The 21,280-nt window shown below is 42.8% G+C and overlaps 2 protein-coding genes across 6 annotated transcripts in view; one reads left to right on the top strand and one right to left on the bottom strand.

Moving 5' to 3' along the window:
- The window catches only part of LOC309698840 (uncharacterized protein), a gene marked incomplete at its 5' end in the record, with an annotated part of 151,421 nt that overhangs the window by 23,270 nt on the left and 106,871 nt on the right, over positions 1-21,280 (bottom strand). The gene's annotated exons all lie outside the window — the stretch shown is intronic.
- The window catches only part of LOC309693587 (uncharacterized protein), a 92,208-nt gene that overhangs the window by 11,790 nt on the left and 59,138 nt on the right, over positions 1-21,280 (top strand). For 3 of the 5 annotated variants that reach the window (XM_082512957.1, XM_082512958.1, XM_082512959.1), the window contains exons 3-4: positions 25-2,049; positions 2,296-3,659. The exons of 1 other annotated variant lie outside the window; for it this stretch is intronic. In XM_082512957.1, the coding sequence (XP_082369083.1) occupies positions 25-2,025 (2,001 nt within the window). In that variant the 3' untranslated portion in view covers positions 2,026-2,049; positions 2,296-3,659. Of the gene's footprint in view, positions 1-24; positions 2,050-2,295; positions 3,660-21,280 lie in introns of those variants that run through there. One more of the 5 variants, XM_082512960.1, reaches the window with a different exon arrangement.

The raw sequence follows: 21,280 nt of genomic DNA on the forward strand, positions 1-21,280 counted from the left end.
GTGTTTGTATCTCTGTCACTGCAGGACCAACATGGAGCAAGAAGTCAGCGCTCTCAGGAGGCCGACAAACCTTACAGAAGTAAGGGAGAGGAAACCTACAGCTGTGATGAGTGTGGGAAGTATTTTGTCCAGGCTGGAGACTTAAAAAGACACCAACTCATTCACAGTGGAGTTAAACCTTACAGCTGTTACTTGTGTGGAAAATCTTTTACCCAGGCTGGAAACTTAAAAACACACCAACTCATCCACAGTGGAGTTAAACCTTACAGCTGTGAGTTGTGTGGAAAGTCTTTTACCCTGGCTCAAAGTCTAAAAGCTCACCAACTCATCCACAGTGGAATTAAACCTTACAGCTGTGACTTGTGTGGAAAGTCTTCTACCCGGGCTGGAGACTTGAAAAAACACCAACTCATCCACAGTGGAGTTAAACCTTACAGCTGTGACTTGTGTGGAACGTCTTTTACCCGGGCGGAACACCTTAAAACACACCAACTCATCCACAGTGGAGTTAAACCTTACAGCTGTGAGTTGTGTGGAAAATCTTTTGTGTTGGCTCAATACTTAAAAAGACACCAACTCATCCACAGTGGAGTTAAACCTCACAGCTGTGACTTGTGTGGAAAGTCTTTTACCCGGGCTGGAGACTTAAAAAAACACCAAGTCATCCACATTGGATTTAAAGCGTACAACTGTGACTTGTGTGGAAAGTCTTTTACCCAGGCTGAAGGTTTAAAAAAACACCAAGTCATCCACATTGGATTTAAAGCATACAACTGTGACTTGTGTGGAAAGTCTTTTACCCAGGCTCAAAGTCTAAAAAAACACCAACTCATCCACAGTGGGGTAAAGCCTTACAGCTGTGAGTTGTGTGGAAAGTCTTTTACCCAGGCTCAAAGTCTAAAAAAACACCAACTCATCCATAGTGGAGTCAAACCTTACAGCTGTGACTTGTGTGGAAAGTCTTTTACCCGGGCTGGAGACTTGAAAAAACACCAACTCATCCACAGTGGAGTTAAACCTTACAGCTGTGACTTGTGTGGAAAGTCTTTTACCCTGGCTGGACACTTAAAAACACACCAACTCATCCACATTGGATTTAAAGCATACAACTGTGACTTGTGTGGAAAGTCTTTTACCCTGGCTGTACACTTAAAAACTCACCAACTCATCCACATTGGATTTAAAGCGTACAGCTGTGAGTTGTGTGGAAAGTCTTTTACCCAGGCTGGACACTTAAAAACTCACCAACTCATCCACAGTGGAGTTAAAGCGTACAGTTGTGACTTGTGTGGAAAGTCTTTTACCCAAGCTGGAGACTTAAAATCTCACCAACTCATACACAGTGGAGTTAAAGCGTACAGCTGTGAGTTGTGTGGAAAGTCTTTTACCCTGTCTGAAGGTTTAAAAAGACACCAAATCATTCACAGCGGAGTTAAACCTTACAGCTGTGACTTGTGTGGAAAGTCTTTTACCTTGTCTGAAAGTTTAAACAGACACCAAATCATTCACAGTGGAGTTAAAGCTTACAGCTGTGACTTGTGTGGAAAGTCTTTTACCCTGTCTGAAGGTTTAAAAAGACACCAAGTCATCCACAGTGGAGTTAAACCTTACAGCTGTGATTTGTGTGGAAAGTCTTTTACCCAGGCTGGACACTTAAAAACACACCAAGTCATCCACAGTGGAGTTAAACCTTACAGCTGTAAATTGTGTGGAAAGTCTTTTGCTCAAAATAGCGACTTACAGAAGCATCTAGTTACCCATTCTGGAATTAAGGCGTACAGCTGCGACTTTTGTGGAAAAAGGTTCAGCGACAAACAGTACCGAAATATTCACCTACGGATTCACACTGGAATTGATGTTTCCTGCTGTGACCAGTGTGGGAAACTGTTTGCAACAGATGCACAGTTACAACGACACATGTTTAGCCACTCTGAGGAGAGACCTTATAAATGTGACCTGTGTGAGAAGACTTTTAAATCTCCACATCAGCTGAATAAACACCAACAGATCCACACAAGGAAGTAACTCTACAAGTGCAGTTACTGTGAGGTATGTATTTAGTTTTATCTTGTAATTGTAACCTGATTGCTTGGAACAAGTCTGATCAGTAAACTTATGGAGTTATACTGAATGAACTGTTTTGAAAAATGAAGACTCATTTTCACTCAGTAAGCTGAGTGTTGTAATGTAAACAGTAAAATGTAATTGGACGTTGGCAGAGATGCTTTTTATTTCAGGCAACGTTCAGGATAAAAATGTTGAAGGAATTCCCTGACTTACAATGTCTTTGTTTAGAAGCGGAGCGAAGCACACTGATCCATTTCTCAACCCTGTCGTCACTGTGGTGGTGGGAAAGAGTTTCTCTGTGACCTATGTAGAAAAACTTCTAATCATCAACGGGACCAAAAAACACATCAACGTAGCCACACTGGAGACAAAATGAACTACTGCAAAGAATGTGGGAGAGGCTTCCACACACCAAGTACATTAAAAATACATGAACTCTTCCACAGTGGAGTCAAAAAGCACATCTGTGACCAGTGTGGGTCATCCTTCACCACTGCAGGAGGGACACCATACAAGTGCAGACACTGTGACAAAAGCTGGTCACAATCAGGTCATCGTAACAAACATGAACGTACACACATGGAAGTGAACTTCAGCTGTGACCAGTGTGACAAGAGCTTCAGGAATCTCAGTTCATACTTCAAACACAAACGATCCCACGCTGTAAATAAACTGTTTCACTGTTACCAACGTGCAAAAACATTCACTTCATTATCTGCTCTGTGCAAACATCAGCCTGAGCATGCAGGACTGAAATCACTGGATCACAATGAATCTGAAGAGAGAGAAAGATCCTCTTCTGGTTTCAGGGTCAGACTTAAAAACCTTGAGATCAGGCTCCACAGAGTTTAGATGGAATCTCCTGTAAAGAGTGTCAGCTGATGTCACACTTGGATCTGATGAGGTAGCTCTGATTTCTGGACCTGCAGTGAATAATTCTGAATGTTACATTTAGGAAGCTGCATGTATAGATATGTATATCAAGTTTATTTTTTTTACTTTTAGGGATTTTAATTCTCTAAAATGTTATCCCTGTTACATTTTATTCTTTGTTTCCTTAGGACACAGTAGTGTTTAGTAGTTGTATTCATTTTATGTGTTACCTAAGTTAAATTTCAATCCTTCATTCATATTTAATCTTTTGCTGTTGTAAAATCTTCTCTTAAATCATTTTCTCCCAAAACTGCAAATGTTTTCACAGCAATTGCTCTAAAACTTCCAAAATGAACTAAATCTGTCCACCAGCTTTGAAACGACACCTGCTGTGACTTTATGTCCAGAAAAAAGAAACTCAAGCTAAACTGGTTTTGGGCTGTATTTCCATATAATGCCAGTTTGTACCAGAAGATGAACCAGTGAGTCAGTGTAACCTTTATTCAATTAGGCAAAGACCACATTCGTATTCACAGAGGCAGCAAAGAAATGTTGAAAGTTAAAAACAGCAGCACACATCAGGACCATTTTAAAGATCACAGATGACTACTTTTACTTAATTCAAATTCCTTCAAATTTTGGCTCCTCCTTTCACTTTAGTGTATTTACTATATCCTTGAAGTCCACATGTTGTTTTTTAATAAATTCATTTTGATCCACATGTTCTGCAGCTGTTTCCCTGTTGATTTGAAGTTTGTATTATGAAATCCTGATAATGTTAAAGCGTTAGTTATATTTCAAATCAAATCAAATCACTTTTATTGTCACATCACATGTGCAGGTACATTGGTACAGTACATGTGAGTGAAATTCTTGTGTGCGAGCTTCACAAGCAACAGAGTTGTGCAAATACAATAACGTAAACAAGAAAAATACAAGAATGGCTACATCTGAAACTAATAAATATATGTACAGTATATAATAGTATATGCATTCCTGGATGTGTATACTAAATATTTTTCTACGTGTGTGTGTGTGTGTGTGTGTGTGTGTGTGTGTACACACATATTTTACAAGTTAAATAGAGTAAACAATAAATAAATATATAAAAATATACAGAGTTGAGACATGTGCAAAACAGTGGCATTTACTGTACAGTATGGAGTGCATAATGTTGAAGTTCCAGTAGTGAAGCTGAGTTGTTTATGAAGTGTTCAGCAGTCTGATGGCCTGATGGAAAAAGCTGTCTCTCAGTCTGCTGGTACGGGACCGGATGCTGCAGAACCTCCTTCCTGATGAAAGTAGTCTGAACAGTTTATGGCTGGGGTGACTGGAGTCCTTGATGATCCTCCCCGCTTTCCTCAGGCAGCGCTTCCTGTAGATGTCTTGGAGGGGGGGAAGCTCACCTCCAATTATCCGTTCAGAGCACCGCACTACTCGCTGGAGAGCTTTGCAGTTGTAGGCGGTGCTGTTGCCATACCAGGTGGTGATGCATCCAGTGAGGATGCTCTCAATGGCACAGTGATAGAAGGTCCTGAGGATGCGGGGGTTCATGCCAAATCTTTTCAGTCTCCTGAGAAAGAAGAGGCGCTGCTGCGCCTTCTTCACTGTTTTGTTTATGTGTACTGACCATGTAAGATCCTCAGCAAGATGTACACCAAGGAACCGGAAGCTGCTCACTCTCTCCACAGCAGCGCCGATGATGGTGATGGGGGTGTGTACTTCTCTGCACCTCCGGAAGTCCACTATCAACTCCTTTGTCTTTGCGACGTTGAGGGTGAGATGGTTGTCTTGACACCAGTGGGTCAGGGCGCTGACCTCCTCCCTGTAGGCCGTCTCATCACCATTGATGATAAGACCCACCACTGTAGTGTCGTACGCAAACTTCACAATGATGTTGGAGTTGTCAGTGGCTGTGCAGTCGTAGGTGTAGAGTGAGTATAGGAGAGGGCTCAGTACACACCCCTGTGGAGCACCAGTGTTCAGTGTGATGGGGGATGGTAAATGGCCTGTATTTATATAGCGCTTTACTAGTCCCTAAGGACCCCAAAGCGCTTTACATATCCAGTCATCCACCCATTCACACACAGGTGATGGCAAGCCACATTGTAGCCACAGCCACCCTGCGGGGCACTGACAGAGGCGAGGCTGCCGGACACTGGCGCCACCGGGCCCTCTGACCACCACCAGTAGGCTACGGGTGAAGTGTCTTGCCCAAGGACACAACGACCGAGACTGTCCAAGCCGGGGCTCGAACCGGCAACCTTCCGATTACAAGGCGAACTCCCAACTCTTGAGCCACAATCGCCCCCATTGAGGTGATGCTGCCCAGTCTGACCACTTGGCGTCTGTCAGACAGGAAGCTAAGGATCCAGCTGCAGAGGGAGCTGCTCAGTCCTAGATCCTGCAGTTTCCTGTCCAGCTTCGAGGGAACGATGGTATTGAATGCTGAGCTGTAATCTACAAACAGCATTCTCACATACGTGTCTCTCTTCTCCAGGTGTGACAGGGCAGTATGTAGTGTCAGGGCTATGGCATCATCAGTACATTGATGAACTCTGTGTAAAGTTTGTCTTATTAAACAGTTTGATGTGAAAAATGAAGAAATGGTCTCAGAACAAGTAGTTTGAGCCATGATTTCAGATTCAAACAAATTTAACTGTTTTCAGTGGTACATGTGGAGCTTTATCACAGGAGGAGACACACTGACACATATTTCCTTTCAATTTGGTTTTCTACTTGTTTTCTATCTTTTTAGTTAATTAACTGATTTTAATTCTCAAATTTTGCCACCTAATTCATTATTTCCAAAGATATGCATGTGGCACAGTAAACTATAAAGACACATCTCCTGGATGCACTGGTATGCATCTTCAGTGATGTATCCTGGGGTCATCATGTGTTTCGGGTCTCACAACATCATACACCCTCGCCCAGGCGACCCAGCCGGGGTTGTTCAGGCCCCGACTTGCGTACCAGTAGCTACCCACGGATCAGCCCTCTTGATCCACAGCCACCTTGTGGCTTTCTCTGCCGCTTCACTCACAGCCTGGATGGCCCTCTTCTTGGCTGCCCCAGCCATGCCCAGCCGGCCTAGGACTTTGCAGAGTGATCGTCTTGCAAACCCCCTACAACCCACTTCTATGGGCTCATAGAAAGTCTTCCAGCCCCTTCCCCTGCACTCTTGCACTAGTTCTTGGTACTTTCCTCGTTTCCTTTCATTGGCCTCCTTAATCCGCTCTTCCCAGGGCACTGTGAGTTCCAGCATGATCAGCTGTTTTGAGGCCACAGAAATAATTATCATGTCTGGCCGGAGTGATGTTTTTGCAATGTTCTGAGGGAACTTTAGTTGTTTACCCAGGTCAGCCTGTAGCTGCCACTCAGAGGCTGTGTTGAGGAGGCCAGTTGTCAAATGTGGGTGCACCTGGGGTTTCTCTCCAGCTTTAATAAATCTTTCCCCACAGATGGAGGTTTGCTGGGCTTGGCAGAGTGTCGTATACTGCCTGCACTAGGAATCGGATCCGGTGGAAGTCTGCCTGCATGATCTATGCCCAGGTGACCTTGCGCTGCAATGTGCTCTCCCACCTTGTCCATGCTCCCTGCCGCTTAAGGCCTACAGCTCTACCTACTCGCTCCTCCTCCACACCTGCTCGGACCTCTTCCTGGAGTAGCTGGTGTTTCTCCTTTCCCTGTGCCCTGCTGACCTGGGCCTTTGGGAAGTACCCCAAGCCTGCTACCCCTGTTGCTAAGACCCCCACCAGTGTTTTCTGCCTTAGGCGTGACTCCGCCACCTCAACTGCCTTCTCAGCCTTCCACTTTCTTCCTGTCCTTACCTCAATACCTGCTGATGCCACCTTGCAGTCTTTAGAATCTCTGTACTGTAGGGCTTCTCGTGTGCAAGCCACCTTGAACTCATCTGTGAGACCACTGAAGGGTAACTGCACGCTGTTGCTTGCCCCATACAAGGCAGTGCTTGTGAGACTGCGGGGAAGTCCCAGCCACTTACGAAGAAAGCCACTGATCTTCCTTTCAAGAGATTCCACAGTAGTTATTGGAACTGTATAGACAAGCAAGGGCCACAGGATTCGGGGCAGGATGGAATGCTGGTAGATCCAGGCTTTAAATCTTCCAGGCAGGCCGGACTTATCTACCTTAATGAGCCACGCTCCCAGCTCCTCATTTGCCTTCTGAATGGCAGTAGAGTCTTTCAGGCTGGAGTCAAAGAGTTTCCCCAAGCTCTTAACTGGTTGTTCCATTATGGATGGAATAATGGTTCCTGAAATTGAGAACCGGAACTTGTCCGTCACCTTGCCCTTCTTCAGTACCATGGAGCTTGACTTGGAAGGTTTAAAACTCATCCTTGCCCATGAGATGAGTCTCTCAAGACCTTGCAAGATCCACCTACACCCTGGAACTGATGATGTTGTAATGGTGAGGTCATCCATATAGGCTCTGATAGGGGGCTGACGAACACCTGACCTTGTTAACGGCCCTCTGCACTCCACCTCCGCAGCCTTTACCACCATGTTCATTGCCAGGGCAAAGAGCGTACCTGAGATGGTACAGCCTGTTATTATACCTTTCCCGAGTTGGTGCCAGTCTGAAGTAACTGCCCTAGAAGTGACCCTAAGCCTGAAATTGGCATAATAGTCCAGGATCAGATCCTTGATCTTGCTAGGGACATGGTGGAGGTGTAAAGCATGCTCAACCAGTTTGTGTGGGATCGACCCATACACATTAGTCAGGTCCAGCCACAATACAGCTAGGTCGCCTCTGTTCTCATGGGCTTCTCTTTAACGTTTAACTACACCAGTGTGCTCTAGGCAACCAGGAACTCCTGGGATCCCCCCCTTCTGAACTGATGGATCAATGTAATTGTTTCTAAGGAGAAACTCAGTCAGTCTCCGGGAGACAACGCTAAAAAACACCTTCCCCTCCACGCTCAACAGTGAAATGCTCCGAAACTGGTTTATGTTTTTCGAATCCTCCTCTTTGGGAATCCAGTCTCCCTCTGCGCACCTCCACTGATCAGCAACTCTCCCTCTCCGCCATATCACCTTTAAGATCTTCCACAGGTGGAGAAGCAGCTCTGGGCAGCGCTTATAGACAGGGTAGGGTACGCCACTGGGACCTGGGGAGGATGCTGAGCGGGCTGCTTTGATGACCTCACACACCTCCTTCAAACTTGGCTCCGTCAACTTGAACTCTACAGATGGTGGGGCAGGGTTGATGAGAGCTTTGTTTGGTCCCAAGTCTTGTTCTCTCAATGGGTCACTCATGGTCTCATGAAGGAAGTTATTCACCTCCTCTGCTGAGCACTCCAACTGCCCGCTTCGCTTAACCCCAAGCAATTATTTGGAAAAGCGAAAGGGATCAGCAATAAAAGCTGCATGTTTCCTGGCTCTCTCTCTTCCTCGCCTCCTGTGCCATTCTGCTCTACGGAGGGTAATCAGCTTCTTCCGCAAGATGTTGTGCAGTTCCTCTAAAGCTTGCTTCTCCTCCGCATCAGCGTTCTTGAACTGCTTCTTAAGGCTCCTGAGCTCCTGGCGCAGTTGATGAATCTTCATGGCCCTGCGGTTCATGGTGTAAGGCAGGGGTGGCCAACCCGCGGCTCTCGAGCCGCATGCGGCTCTTTGCCTGGTTTCATGCGGCTCTTACGTTCATATCAAAGTTTGTGTTTTGATTTTTTTTATGTTGTTGTTTTAAAATGTGCGCGTTCGCTTCGCTTGAGTTCAATACGGTATTTTCATCAAATGCGCATGTGTGTGAGATGAAAATACCGCAGTTTCCCAGTAGGAGCAAGTTCGCCCTTAAAATGGCAGGAAAAAAATGCACAGCAAAAAGAAAATATGAAGATGAACACAGGACGTTTTTAACAGAGTGGGAGAGTTTATATTTTTTTGTTGAACGCAATGGCAAGCCATTCTGCCTTATATGTCAGACGTCATTAGCGCATTTCAAAGCTTCAAATCTTCAGCGCCACTTCAGCTCACTCCATGCTAACATCGACCAGGAATTTCCAAAAGGGACTGAACTTCGCAAGCACGAGTTGGCCACTTTGAAAAGTCAGGCAGAGAAGCAGATACAGTTTTTCCAAAAATTTACGAAGCGGTCAGAGACCATAACGCTCGCATCCTATCAGCTGGCTTGGAACATTGCACGGGCTAAAAAGCCATACAATGAAGGGGAGTTCGTTAAAAAATGCCTCAGTGATGTTGTTGAGATCTTGTCTCCTGAAAACGACAAATTAAAACGCATGGTATCAGACGTCCAACTGTCCCGCCACACTGTTGAACACAGAATATCGGACATTAACACGGCTATTGAATCACAGTTGCACTCTGACCTTCAAGCATGTGAGTATTTTAGTGTCGCATTGGATGAGAGTTGTGATATACAAGACAAGCCTCAGTTGGCAATATTTACACGGTCTGTTTCAAACGATTGTGTGATCAAAGAAGAGCTCCTGGATATTGTGCCATTAAAAGACAGAACCCGTGGCATAGATGTGAAAGAAACCATGATGGCTGCATTTGAAAAAGCAAATCTGCCCATAACGAAATTAACTGCAATAGCCACGGATGGAGCACCAGCCATGATGGGATCTGTGAACGGGCTTGTGGGGCTGTGCAAAGCTGACCAAACTATTCCTGACTTTTGGAATTTCCACTGCATCATCCACATGGAGCAACTCGTGTCTAAATCATTGAATTTAGATAACGTCATGAAGCCTGTGATGGAAATCGTCAACTATATCCGCACACATGCGCTTAACCACAGGCAATTCAAGAATCTCATCGCTGAGCTGGACCAAGGGCTTCCAGGTGACCTGCCGCTGCACTGCACTGTGAGGTGGCTGTCAAAAGGCCAGGTACTCTCTCGCTTCTTTGAGCTTTTGGATGCCGTGAAACTGTTTATGGAAAAGAAGGACAAGGACTATCCCGAGCTCTCGGACCTCAAGTGGATTATGGATCTGGCCTTTTTGGTCGACATGCTGTGTCACTTGGACAGACTGAACCTGACCCTGCAGGGTAAGTTAAAAATGCTCCCTGACCTAGTGCAAAGTGTGTTTGCGTTTGTCAACAAACTGAAGCTGTTCAAGACACATATTCAAAAGGGAGATTTAATGCATTTTCCCACTCTGCTAAAAGCCAGCGGGCAAGTCGCCAGTGCTGCCCTGAGTAAGCAAAGAGCCAGATATGCAACGCTGATTGAAAACTTGCACGAAAGCTTCGTGACCCGGTTCCATGATCTACAATTGAAAAGGCCACAGATTACGTTCCTCGTCGACCCATTTAATGCAGAGACCGGCTGTTTGAAAGTCCCGCTAGTCACAGATGAAGCTGCGGCTGAGTTGGAGATGATCGATCTTTGTGAAGAGGACCAATTGAAACCTGCTTTAAGGGAAGGGACCATTGAGTTCTGGAAAAGTGTGCCAATGGAAAAATACCCCAATGTCAAACGGGCTGCGCTTAAGATACTGTCAATGTTTGGGTCAACATACGTCTGCGAGTCTGTGCTTTCTACCCTAAAACATGTGAAATCAAAGCATCGATCTGTTCTGACTGACACACATGTGAAAGAATTGCTTCGAGTGACAACAACGGAAGACAAGCCAGATTTAAAGAGGATTGTTCAAGGCAAGGAATGCCAGAAGTCCCACTAAACAACATGCATTATAAAAGTAAATGCTATTGTAGATTATTATATTTTTGTTTGTGGACTTGGTTGAACTGAGAGTTTGTGTGTGTGAGACAGTGCACACAATGTTCATTGTTGAAAATGACTGGCCTGTGGTTTTAGTACTGTAGGAGTCCATTTCTGTCATTATCATGTTGGTGTGTGACATTTACAATAAATCTGGCTGAGCAGAGATGTGTGTATTTTGTGTGTGAGAGAGAGAGAGAGAGAGAGAGAGAGAGAGAGAGAGAGAGAAAAGGATTGGTGATGTTCATGTGTGCCCATGCGTATGATGTGGCTCTTTGCGGTAACACAGTAAAAAAAAAGTGGCTCTTGGTCTCTGACTGGTTGGCCACCCCTGGTGTAAGGGGTCTTGTTGTTACACTTCTCGATCAGACGAACCTTTCTGAGGCGTAGCTGACTATGATGGTGGTCATTGTTTTAAGCCTGCTGTCGGCATCTCTTTTGGCTACAGCTTGTATGATGTTGGAGACATCCTCATCAAACTTCTGCCACTCGCTCCGGCTGCTGGCTGTGGCCACTTAATCCGCTGTTGTGGAACTACACTGCTTGGATTGGAACAGTCCAGTGCATAGAGGGACTGGGCTCTGTGGGGTGCCTCCTGGCCAGGCTCCTCCTGCGTCTCACCAGGTTCAGGACCTGTGCGTTGCACCTCACTCTCCCGCTCCAAACATTTCATTCTAGCCTAATGGACCTTTAGGCCACGCTGGTTCTTACACAGCTTGCCGCAGATACATGTCTTACTCGTAGTCCTTTCATTGCGTTGGTCGTTAACCTTGAGTCCGTCCGATTGGAGACCTCATCCTCCCCCCCTCTCGGGATCTCCTGGGGGTATCTTTCTTTAGGGCTTTCCGTAGCTTTTTGGGGTGCTTTCTCACGAAAACTGCAGACCGGGATGCTAGCCCACCCTGCCCCTGGAGCCATCTTACCGAGCTGTCATCTGTCTCTCCAGTAGTCACCAAACTTTCTTGGTTGTCACCTAGTCTCTTCCTAGGCATCACTGGCTCAGCCAGAGTTTAACTATAAAGACACATCTCCTGGATGCACTGGTACGCATCTTCAGTGATGTATCCTAACAGTATCTTTAGCAGTAGCTCGGGACCTGACGGTAAATGTTTACTTTGTCTCTCTGAGATTTACTGATAGAAACCTTTGCAGAGAGAACAACACAGTATGAACTGTCTTCTCACAGGTACTGATAAAGAAACAAATATAGAGTTTCTCTTAATTCTGCTTCAGAGTGTTTTCTGTAATCTTGAACTTCACATTTTAAGTTTGCAGATGGTGAGCTAAAGTTGCCAGAATGTAATTTTCCTACAAAAATACAGGCTAAGTGTGTACCTGTGTTAGTGTTTTAACTGAGGAAGCTCAACAAAGCCAGTCCTTCTTTGTATTAATTGACTTGACAAAAGCAACAAACCCAGGTGAGAGATAAAGGGTATCACAACAGTGGTTATCTGTTTTCTCTTATTTTGATCTAATACAGGAGACATTAAAGTCACTTTAGCAAAATGTATTTTAATAGTTGAATGTTATTGGCAATAACCTACAAATATGACTGATCGGTGTTCTAGTTTGAGCCCTGCTAGCTCAATCAACAAAATGCAGTGAATGAACAAAAGAGAACTCTAAATCAAATCAATACTTGGTGTGAACACACTTTGCCTTCAAAACAGCATCAAGTCTTCTAGGTGCACTTGCACACAGTTTTTGAAGGAACTCAGCTGGTAGGTTGTTCTTAACATTTTGGAGAACTAAGCACAGACCTTCTGTGGATGTAGGCTTCCTCACATCCTTCTCTCTCTTCATGTGATCCCAGACAAACTTGATGATGTGCTCTGTGGGGGCTGTACAATCACTTCCAATACTTCTTGTTCTTCTTTACACTGAAGATAGTTCTTAATGACTATTCTTACCTGCAGAAAAAAATGTTGGTGCAAGAAGAACAGAGAACAAAATATGAGCTCAAGATTATAATCTATATTGACTAATCAAAGTGACCTTAAAGTTCTGTATAGTTAGTGTTTATTAGTGATGTCCTTTGGTGTATTGCAGGCCTTAGGATTAAGTTTTACTTTTCCAACTTTGTTTTATTGATTTCAACAATGACATGACACGAGGGACAGTCTGGCCATATGCTTGGCTAAGTGTGTCAAATATATTCCTCCTAAATACACTCAGTTTCGAACAAGACCAAAACATGTGGACATGGTTGACAGGCGATAGTCCGCATCTGCTACAGGCATCACTAATGGTTGGATAGATTTTAGATAATTTTGCGTTTGTATAGTGTACTTTATAGACCACCTTGCAATGAATCAAAGCATGACGAGCACAAATTGAGGACGAGTGAATCAATTTCAAAGCAGAATCCCACTGCTGTTCTGGCAGGGTTGTCTGTAGCTCTTCCTCCCAACTCAGCTTAATATGAGAAATTGATTTGGGGACAAAAGCATCTAGTATTTTATACAAGGCCAATGAGGGTTCGTCTGCAGGATGATATCCAGATTTGTTTCTGGAGGCCGATTGGAAAAGTGAGGGAACTGCGTTTTTACAAAATCTCTAGCCTTAAGATAATGAAAAAAGTTGGAATTAGGCAGGTAATATTTAGAGGATTAAGTTTTACTTCAGTGCAGTTCAGTGATTGATGGAGGGAATTTTATTGTAGTCACAGAGATCCTTAACAGGGAGGAGAAAAAGAGTAACACTGGATCACAACGATAAATTCTAAGAAAACAATATGTATTTAATTTTATCCAATCAAAACCATCTTTATTCATAAAGCACTTTAAAATAGCACAGGACTAATAGAATAAAACAAAATGGTAAAAAACAAAAAACATCAAAATTGAAACAGCCCTATATTTAAAACAAGATAAAACAGCATAGAATCAAATAATAACAAACAAACAAACAAACAAACAGAAGAGGCCTGTCTTATCTGTAAACGCAGATTGTTCCACCGTTTTGGTGCTGCTACAGCACAAGCACAATCTCTTTTATGTTTATGCTCAGTTCTGATTACATTAAGGGACAGTCATCAGCTGGCATCTAAATACACATTTAGGGCTACCAAAAACCATCACCTCAGTCTTTTTGTCATTGAACAGATTTATCCAGAGGAGAGATGCATCAGTGCAAACGATTTCATTCTTTAAACCTGGACTCTGTGAATGGCCGACTGTTCGATGTGCTAAAGCAGTGGTTCCCAAACTTTTTTGACTGGGCCTCCCTTTGTTTTACAGAAAAATGTTCGCGCTCCCCCCCCTCGCGAGTTCACACACACACACACGCACTAACACATCCTCCAACCACACACACCCATATTTTGCTCAATTGTGGTTTATTTCACACCTCAAACATTTATTAAAAAAAATTAAGCAAATACAAGTAATCTGCAGGTAATAATAAAATAAACTACTAACTATTTTACGCTACGTCCACACCTACATGGGTATTTTTGAAAATGCAGCTGTTTCGTCCACACGTAAACGGTGTTTTGAATCACCGAAAACGGAGATGTTTTTAACTCATTTTTTACCTTTATGTGTGGACGAGGAATGCAACGTCCTGTTTGAACAGGAACAACAGTGAACAACTGTTCTGTTTGTCATGCAACGTTAAAGGTATGTGCCTCTTTTCATGTCACGCTGTGCGCCACGTTATTGCTTACATGAGAGGAATGGCAGATAGTCAGATTAACAGTATTTTGTCTCTATCTTAAGGTTTTACACGCTTACATATAAACACGCAGTTACTGTCCCTCTATTTAGAAAGGCAGAGGAATCACGGTGTAATTATTTTCCATGTAGTTGTTTTTTTCCTGTGTAATAATATTCAACATTGCTATCAATAAATTAAAAAAAAAAGCCTCTCTGTGCAAAATGGGTTTAAAAACATGAACAGCTGTGGGATACTGTTTTTCCTTGATTTGAACAGGGGGAACAAATCGTGGCAGGATCAGCCTGATATTATTTGACCTACCTTGGCACTTGTGCAGGTGAAACCAAAGGGAAGATATGCTTCACCATATTTTCTAGTCTTTGGCTTAGAATGAAGTTGGTTTGGAAACATATTCAGCTATGCTTTATCTCCTGCTTTGCGTTTGTGTAGGCACCACATGATAGCAGTGTCCAAGCGTTGTTGGGTTTTTTTTCCCTTTTCATAGAAAACATTATTTCTCATCAGACCATGAGCAACATTTAGGCATGTAACACAGTAACACTTTTATTTTTTTACATATTCAGCAGAGAGAGTTAGCTGTGTGCACTACTAAAAAAAGGCTGTTCTAATTCTCAGCATCGCTCCTCTCTTTCCCTGAGTCCTTAGCAATTCTCCCTCTCACGATGACGTTTTGCTCAAGGCCAAGGAAAGAGTTTAGGGAAAGGAGTAGTGATGCGCGAATCATGAACGAATTGTTCAATACTCGAGAATCACTTTACTGACTCATGAATCATGATTCACAAGCCCAACTGACTCATCTCTGTTGCTGTTAGCAGCAATATATCTAGCTTATAATTAAAATTGTGGAGAAAAACACAACATCCAGTATCTTAACAAAATAATTTCTGCTCTGAACTGGAAGAAAAACCCCTGAGTAGAAGCTCACATCAAGACAATAGCTCCTCAGTTCACAGTAGCATCGCTCTGCTAACATGCTAACAGCACATTTGAGCTACTCATCCCCTCCCTTCCTGTGCTGAATCGTAGGGTAAGCAAATCACTCAGGACTCACTAACCCCCTCCCTCCTGTGCTGAATCGTAAGCGTAAGCGAATCACTCAGGACTCACTAAGCCCCTCCCTCCTGTGCTGAATCGTAAGCATAAGCGAATCACTCAGGACTCGCTCACCCCCTCCCTCCTGGCTCACAGCTTTTTCTTCTTCTTGGTTGGCAACCAATGTTAAGGCGCATTACCGCCCACTGGCTCACAGCTCAGTGGACATTTAGATGAGAAAATATATATTTGACACATTTAAGGAAAATACTAATAAAATAAAAATAAACAAAATAAATGTTTATTAAGAAATTTTGATAGGAAATTGCTTAATTTTAGAAATGTTTTGCTCTTTTTTGCTCTATAAAATAGTTTTTTTGTTTTAGAATCACTCATCTTAGCAGTAGGATTTACATGAAAAGAGAAACAAATTAAGTTTGAGTGAAAATGTACATTTTTGCACTCTCTGGTCAACTGACTCAGTGAATCAAATGACTCAAAAATTCGTTTCGCTTTGGTGAGTGACTCATTCAAACTCGATTCAGTAAAAAGAATCAAATTTACCATCACTAGAAAGGAGATTGGCGCTAATTTTGAAATAACACTCCACGTGGTTACCTTGTGACACTGAGTCATGTGACCGCACAGCCACAAATCACAGCAGAGCCGGGAAAAGGGGGCGGAGCAAAGTGTCTGTGCAGGAGTGGAGTCCAGCAGAGAGAGCTGCTTTTTCATGAAACGTGAGTAAAGTAGTGAACTTACAGGAACATATACCACTATCAACGTTTGGATCGATACCTGCATCGATCTGCACACCCTTGTCTCCTGGATTGCAGTTTAGATCAGCGTGAACCACGTGGGTCTCTGCTCCCTGATCTGTTTCCTGTGTTTGGAAAGACTTCCACCTTCATCACGGAGTTTCTCTCGGCTTTTTGTGGGCTCATCTAAAGGTAAGCACCGAGCTAACTTTAATGTGGGTTCAGTTTATGTTGAGTTTAGCTCTGTTCAGAATAATAGATTGCTTGATATACACTGGAGTTAGACAGACTGTAGAGTTTGTAATTGCTTGGAACATTATGAAATGGCGGTTGCTAGGGGGTAAGAATACATATAGAAAATTAGTCTTGGAATATGAACAAAAGGATGGGCTGCAGGGCAGGAGAACAACCAACCCCCACCAAGAACAGTCAACCCCCACCCCCAGGACAGGAAGCCACAGGTACAAGCCTGGGGGAGGGCAACCCATGGTGAATAATCCGGTTGTTCAGTGATGACGCGACGAATCCTACTTCCGGGCCTAAAGTAGTCTGCGTTTAATATGGCTTTTGTGTTGTTAACCTGTTTAATGTTTTGTATTTTCTTCTATTTGATCTCAAAAAGCTCCTAAAACAGTCAGTGATCACTGTTGACCTCCCTCGGCTTTCATTACCGCTAATCATTTATTTAAGCTCAGTTTTTAAAACCTTAGGATGTAGCTACAGCCCATCCCATGCAGCAGTATATGAAGGACTAACCTCGTATTGTGGATGGATTATCTCAGTTGTTCTCCTGGCTGAAGTTTGGTCCCTTTACAACATCCTGCCATGCGATTACATTTGTTCATGACCACCGAGAACACTCACGTTAACTTTTATTGAGTGGAAAAAAAAGTTAGCTTGTTTATATTATGCTAACATAGCTGTGTCGCTAGCGGTCACGTAGCACATCATTATACACCAGCTAGCCAAACTTCAGTAACCCTACAAACGTCACTGCTGTTTAGTTTCCCGTCTTCATTTATGTTGGAAGTGATAACAGAGCTGTAAGTTTGAATTTGTTTCCAAAACCCCGCAGTCAGGACATGCTATATTGTATTTAGATAGAAGCTAGCGAGCTTACTCCCTGCTAACTTCTAACTCCATTAAATGTCATAAATTCCGTTTTCATAGATGCCTGGATGTTAAACTCAATTGTTACACCTGGTAGAGCAGAACGCTGATCATTTTATTAAAGATGAAAGACTTTAGACAGTTTTTCAACTCTCAGTAATGCCATAGTAATCGTTTGATATATGGACCTGCAGCGGAGTTTAGGTCCAGACACTGTTAGTGACGTCAGACTGAACAATTGGATAGAGGCTGTGTCCCAATTCAGGGTCTGCACCCTTGAAGTACGCATTTTAAGTACCATTACCTCACCGCCACGCGACGACGGCTGTCCCAATTCGAAGTGTACTTCAAATTGGGACAATACTCCAAATGCGCCGTCGATTTCCCCAAATATCAAGCGTGGTCCGGTGCACGCTTCGTGGTCCCATATATCCCACAATTCATAGCGCGGCGGTGGGTGTGGATAATTTTGCCGCAAAATACGGCAGAAGGGAGCGGCCGAAGAGGTTGTTTTTTTTTTCCCCAAACTTTATTGAAATTATAAAGCGAACAGTCACTCATTCCAGTTCAGTTTGTACAGTAGACATACAAGGCAAATAAGAGTAACAATATACAGTACAATGAAATAAGAAGGATAAATAAATAAAGGCTAACAAAAGAAAAAAAAGGGGGGAATGTGACAGACTTCATAACAACTTTGTACTTGAAAGTTGTGACAGCTCATTCGTTAAACATTTCTGAATGAATTTCTATCAATGATAAACCTTTTTTATTGGAAGTTAATTTAAGAGAGTTTAACCCTTTAGAGCCGGTCGGAGCGGGCGCGCTCTGTTTTGCGTAACTATTTTTAAATCCCGGTAGCTCTGCAACCACGTAAGCTAGCGCAATAATTTTTTTTGCATATGAAACCGGAGGAGTTGTACTTACATCTTATGCCATCAGCTTGTCCTAGGTCACAGTTTCCTTTCACATATAGCTTTGCAAAAACTGCATAAAAAGCACTTGCAGCAACAAAAACATAATATTCCAGAAACACGCTTTGCCGATCCGATCAGCTGTTCGTAACACTTCCTACGTCCATCAGCACGAACTATCGCATGACCTGCCTGAAACCGGAAGTGATGTCATTTTGCGGAAATGTAGTTTTTTACCATCATGTTTTTAAAAGTTATCTTTGACTTTATGGCTTTCTGTGTCGTTTCTGGGATGCTTAGGACTCATATTGCACTGCTGGAAATAGTTTATTTTGATGCATATGCTGCTTTTTTGCAAATTTGCATTATAATATTTATTTTCGTTTTTCCTGCAGTGTATAGAAATTGGTGTATTTCAAAAATAAAACTATGAAGACACTTAAAAAAAAATTTCCCGTGGTGGGAAACTATTTTGTGCAACTTTTTTGTATTTTCAATTTTGAGGGATAAGCCTCTTAAATTTCTCTAACTAGAAATATATCTTAAAAAATCAAATACGATTTTCAATTTCTTTGTAGTTTATTGCACTTTTTTGCAATTTATGTGATTGCTATGCTCTTAATGCAAGCATATTATTAAAATTTAGGCTGTAGTGGTTGTATTGATGTATAGCAACTTGAAATGCTCCCAAAAATGGCTCTACAACATTTCAATGGGAGCAACAGGACGGTCAGATGTGGCTGATTTTACTACAGAGTAGGACAGATTGTAGAGTAGCAAACATCGTCGGAAAAGACGTTTTCAACACTGCAGGTTACCTGGGTGTGATGTTTTTCTGCTAAAAAGAAACATGGTCTGAGTCCTACCTAACTATATAAAGAGTAACTGAAGGTTAAATGCAGTAAAAGTCTCCGCCTGATTGCTACCATCAAAAAGAATCGTACTCCAACAGCTCCTGGATGAGGTCTTCTGCTGCTCTCCTCGGTATCTGTTCATAGTTTATTGAGTGAGGCTGCGTCCACACTAGCTCGGATAGATTGGAAAACGGCGTTCTCTTCTGAAAACATTTCGTGTCCACACTAGCATTTTCAGTTGTTTTCACAGCGTTGCGCGTCCACATTGAAATGGCCAAAAATCCTTACTTGCCAGTAGGGCTGGGCGATATGGCCTAAAATTCATATCGCGATATCATTTGAAGCATGTGCATTAACGATATATATCACGATATATTCTTTTCTTCTGTATAACGTATTTTCCACACTATAAGGCACACTTAAAATCCTTTAATTTTCTCAAAAATTGAGAGTGTGCCTAATGTGTGAATTCTGGTTTTGCTTACTGACCTCGAACCGATTTGGGCTGCAGAAATCTGTTAAAAAATGTTTTAGTACAACTTTGGTAAGCCGCACTGCTTGATGGATTGTCAGAGCATTACGGCTGCCATAGTGAGGAGCTTCGCGGAGTAATCTGGGTCCAAAACTCCGTCCGCTTCAGGTCCCAAAGTCAAAAGAACACTAAGAGTTAAAAACGGTCTAAATTCTTTCGTCTTTAATTAAATCATCAGCATTGCTGCTTTATCGGGTGTAACAATTAAGTTTTACATCCATGAAAACAGAATTTATTAAATTTAACAGAGTTAGAAGTTAACAGGAAGTTAGCTCGCTAGTTTCCACCTAAACATTTCATACCATGTTCTGACTGAGAGATTTTTGAAACTAATTAAAACGTACAGCTCTGCTACCACTTCCAACATAAATGAAGACAGAAAACTAAACAGCAGTGGCGTTTGCAGGGTTACTGAAGTTGGACTACCTGGTATATAATGTTGTGCTACGTGATGGCAACAGACACAGCTATGTTAGCAAATTTATATAGTTTCTATCGTATATCGTTTATATCACCCACTCCTACGTGCCAGTACTGCGCATGTGTGAAACGCAAGAAGATTTGACCTGCCTCATTTCTGTCTGCTGCTTATTTACTTTCTGGTGTTCTGACAAACAATCCTACTTTGGCAAAACTTCCTACCGTAAGTAGTTTATGCACATTTCTGCTGTCACAGAGTAATCCCAGCACAAATTTAAGTAGTTATGACACTTTGCCACTTAACTTTGCCCATCAGAGTATGATTGTAGCTCATATTCAAAAAGCCAGGACAGTTTGCCACTTAATTTTACCCGTTAAAGTATGCTTGTAGGTAACATTCACAAAGGTATCATGGTTTGGCACTTAATTTTACCCATCAGAGTATGTTTCTAGCTGTTATTGACAAAGGTAGGATGGTTCGCCACCGAATTTTAGCTGTTAAAGTATGCTTGTAGCTCAGATTAACAAAGGTAGGATGGTTTGGCGCATGTGCTGAAACAACGGGTAGGATGGTATGTCAGGTCTCCCAGATGGTATGTCTGGATTCCCAGAACACCGGCTCTTTGAAACGTGGCAGCAAAATGTTGAGGAAAAGCACAGTTTTTTAAATGGACTAACAGTGAGGTGGACTTGTTGCTGTGAGTAACACAAAAGTAAAAAGTTGCAAAAGTGATTCAGAGTTAAATAATTTCAAGAAATCTGGAGCATGTAAAGACTGATATGAATCTTTAATAGGACTGTCAAAATTGAGAGCAAACAAAACAACTGCTGTATAATGCCCTCCGCTATCTTAGTTTAATTGGTCACATGACTGCATCATAAGGTTAGCATGCGTCATCGTTTTAGAACGTTTCCACTCTGCAACGCAAATCCACCGTTTTCAGATGTATTTGTTTTCAAGAGCGTTTTGAAACCACTGCGCTTTCCACCAGCGTAAACGCCGTCTCAGTGTGGACCAGATGCCAAAATGGAGAGAAAACAATACATTTTCAAACAAAAACGCATTAGTGTGGACATAGCCTCAGGCTACACTCACACTATTCAGCTGGTGTTTCCACTTCAATGTAGTCCACGTCTATTCCATTAAAATATGGTCTACAGTGTCAGTCCCATACTAAACACACTAATCTGGCTAAGTGTGTCACGGTTGGCGGGTTGAGCCGTGTGGTGTGGAGGAAAAGGAGGACCCAAAATGCAGACAGCCGACTGATGATATGAGTGAAAGTTTATTTACAGGTGACAGTGGCAGGAACAGACAACGAATCATGAGACATA

The sequence above is a fragment of the Aulonocara stuartgranti genome, assembly GCF_965226115.1.
Source record: "Aulonocara stuartgranti genome assembly, chromosome: 3".
Lineage (NCBI taxonomy): Eukaryota > Metazoa > Chordata > Actinopteri > Cichliformes > Cichlidae > Aulonocara > Aulonocara stuartgranti.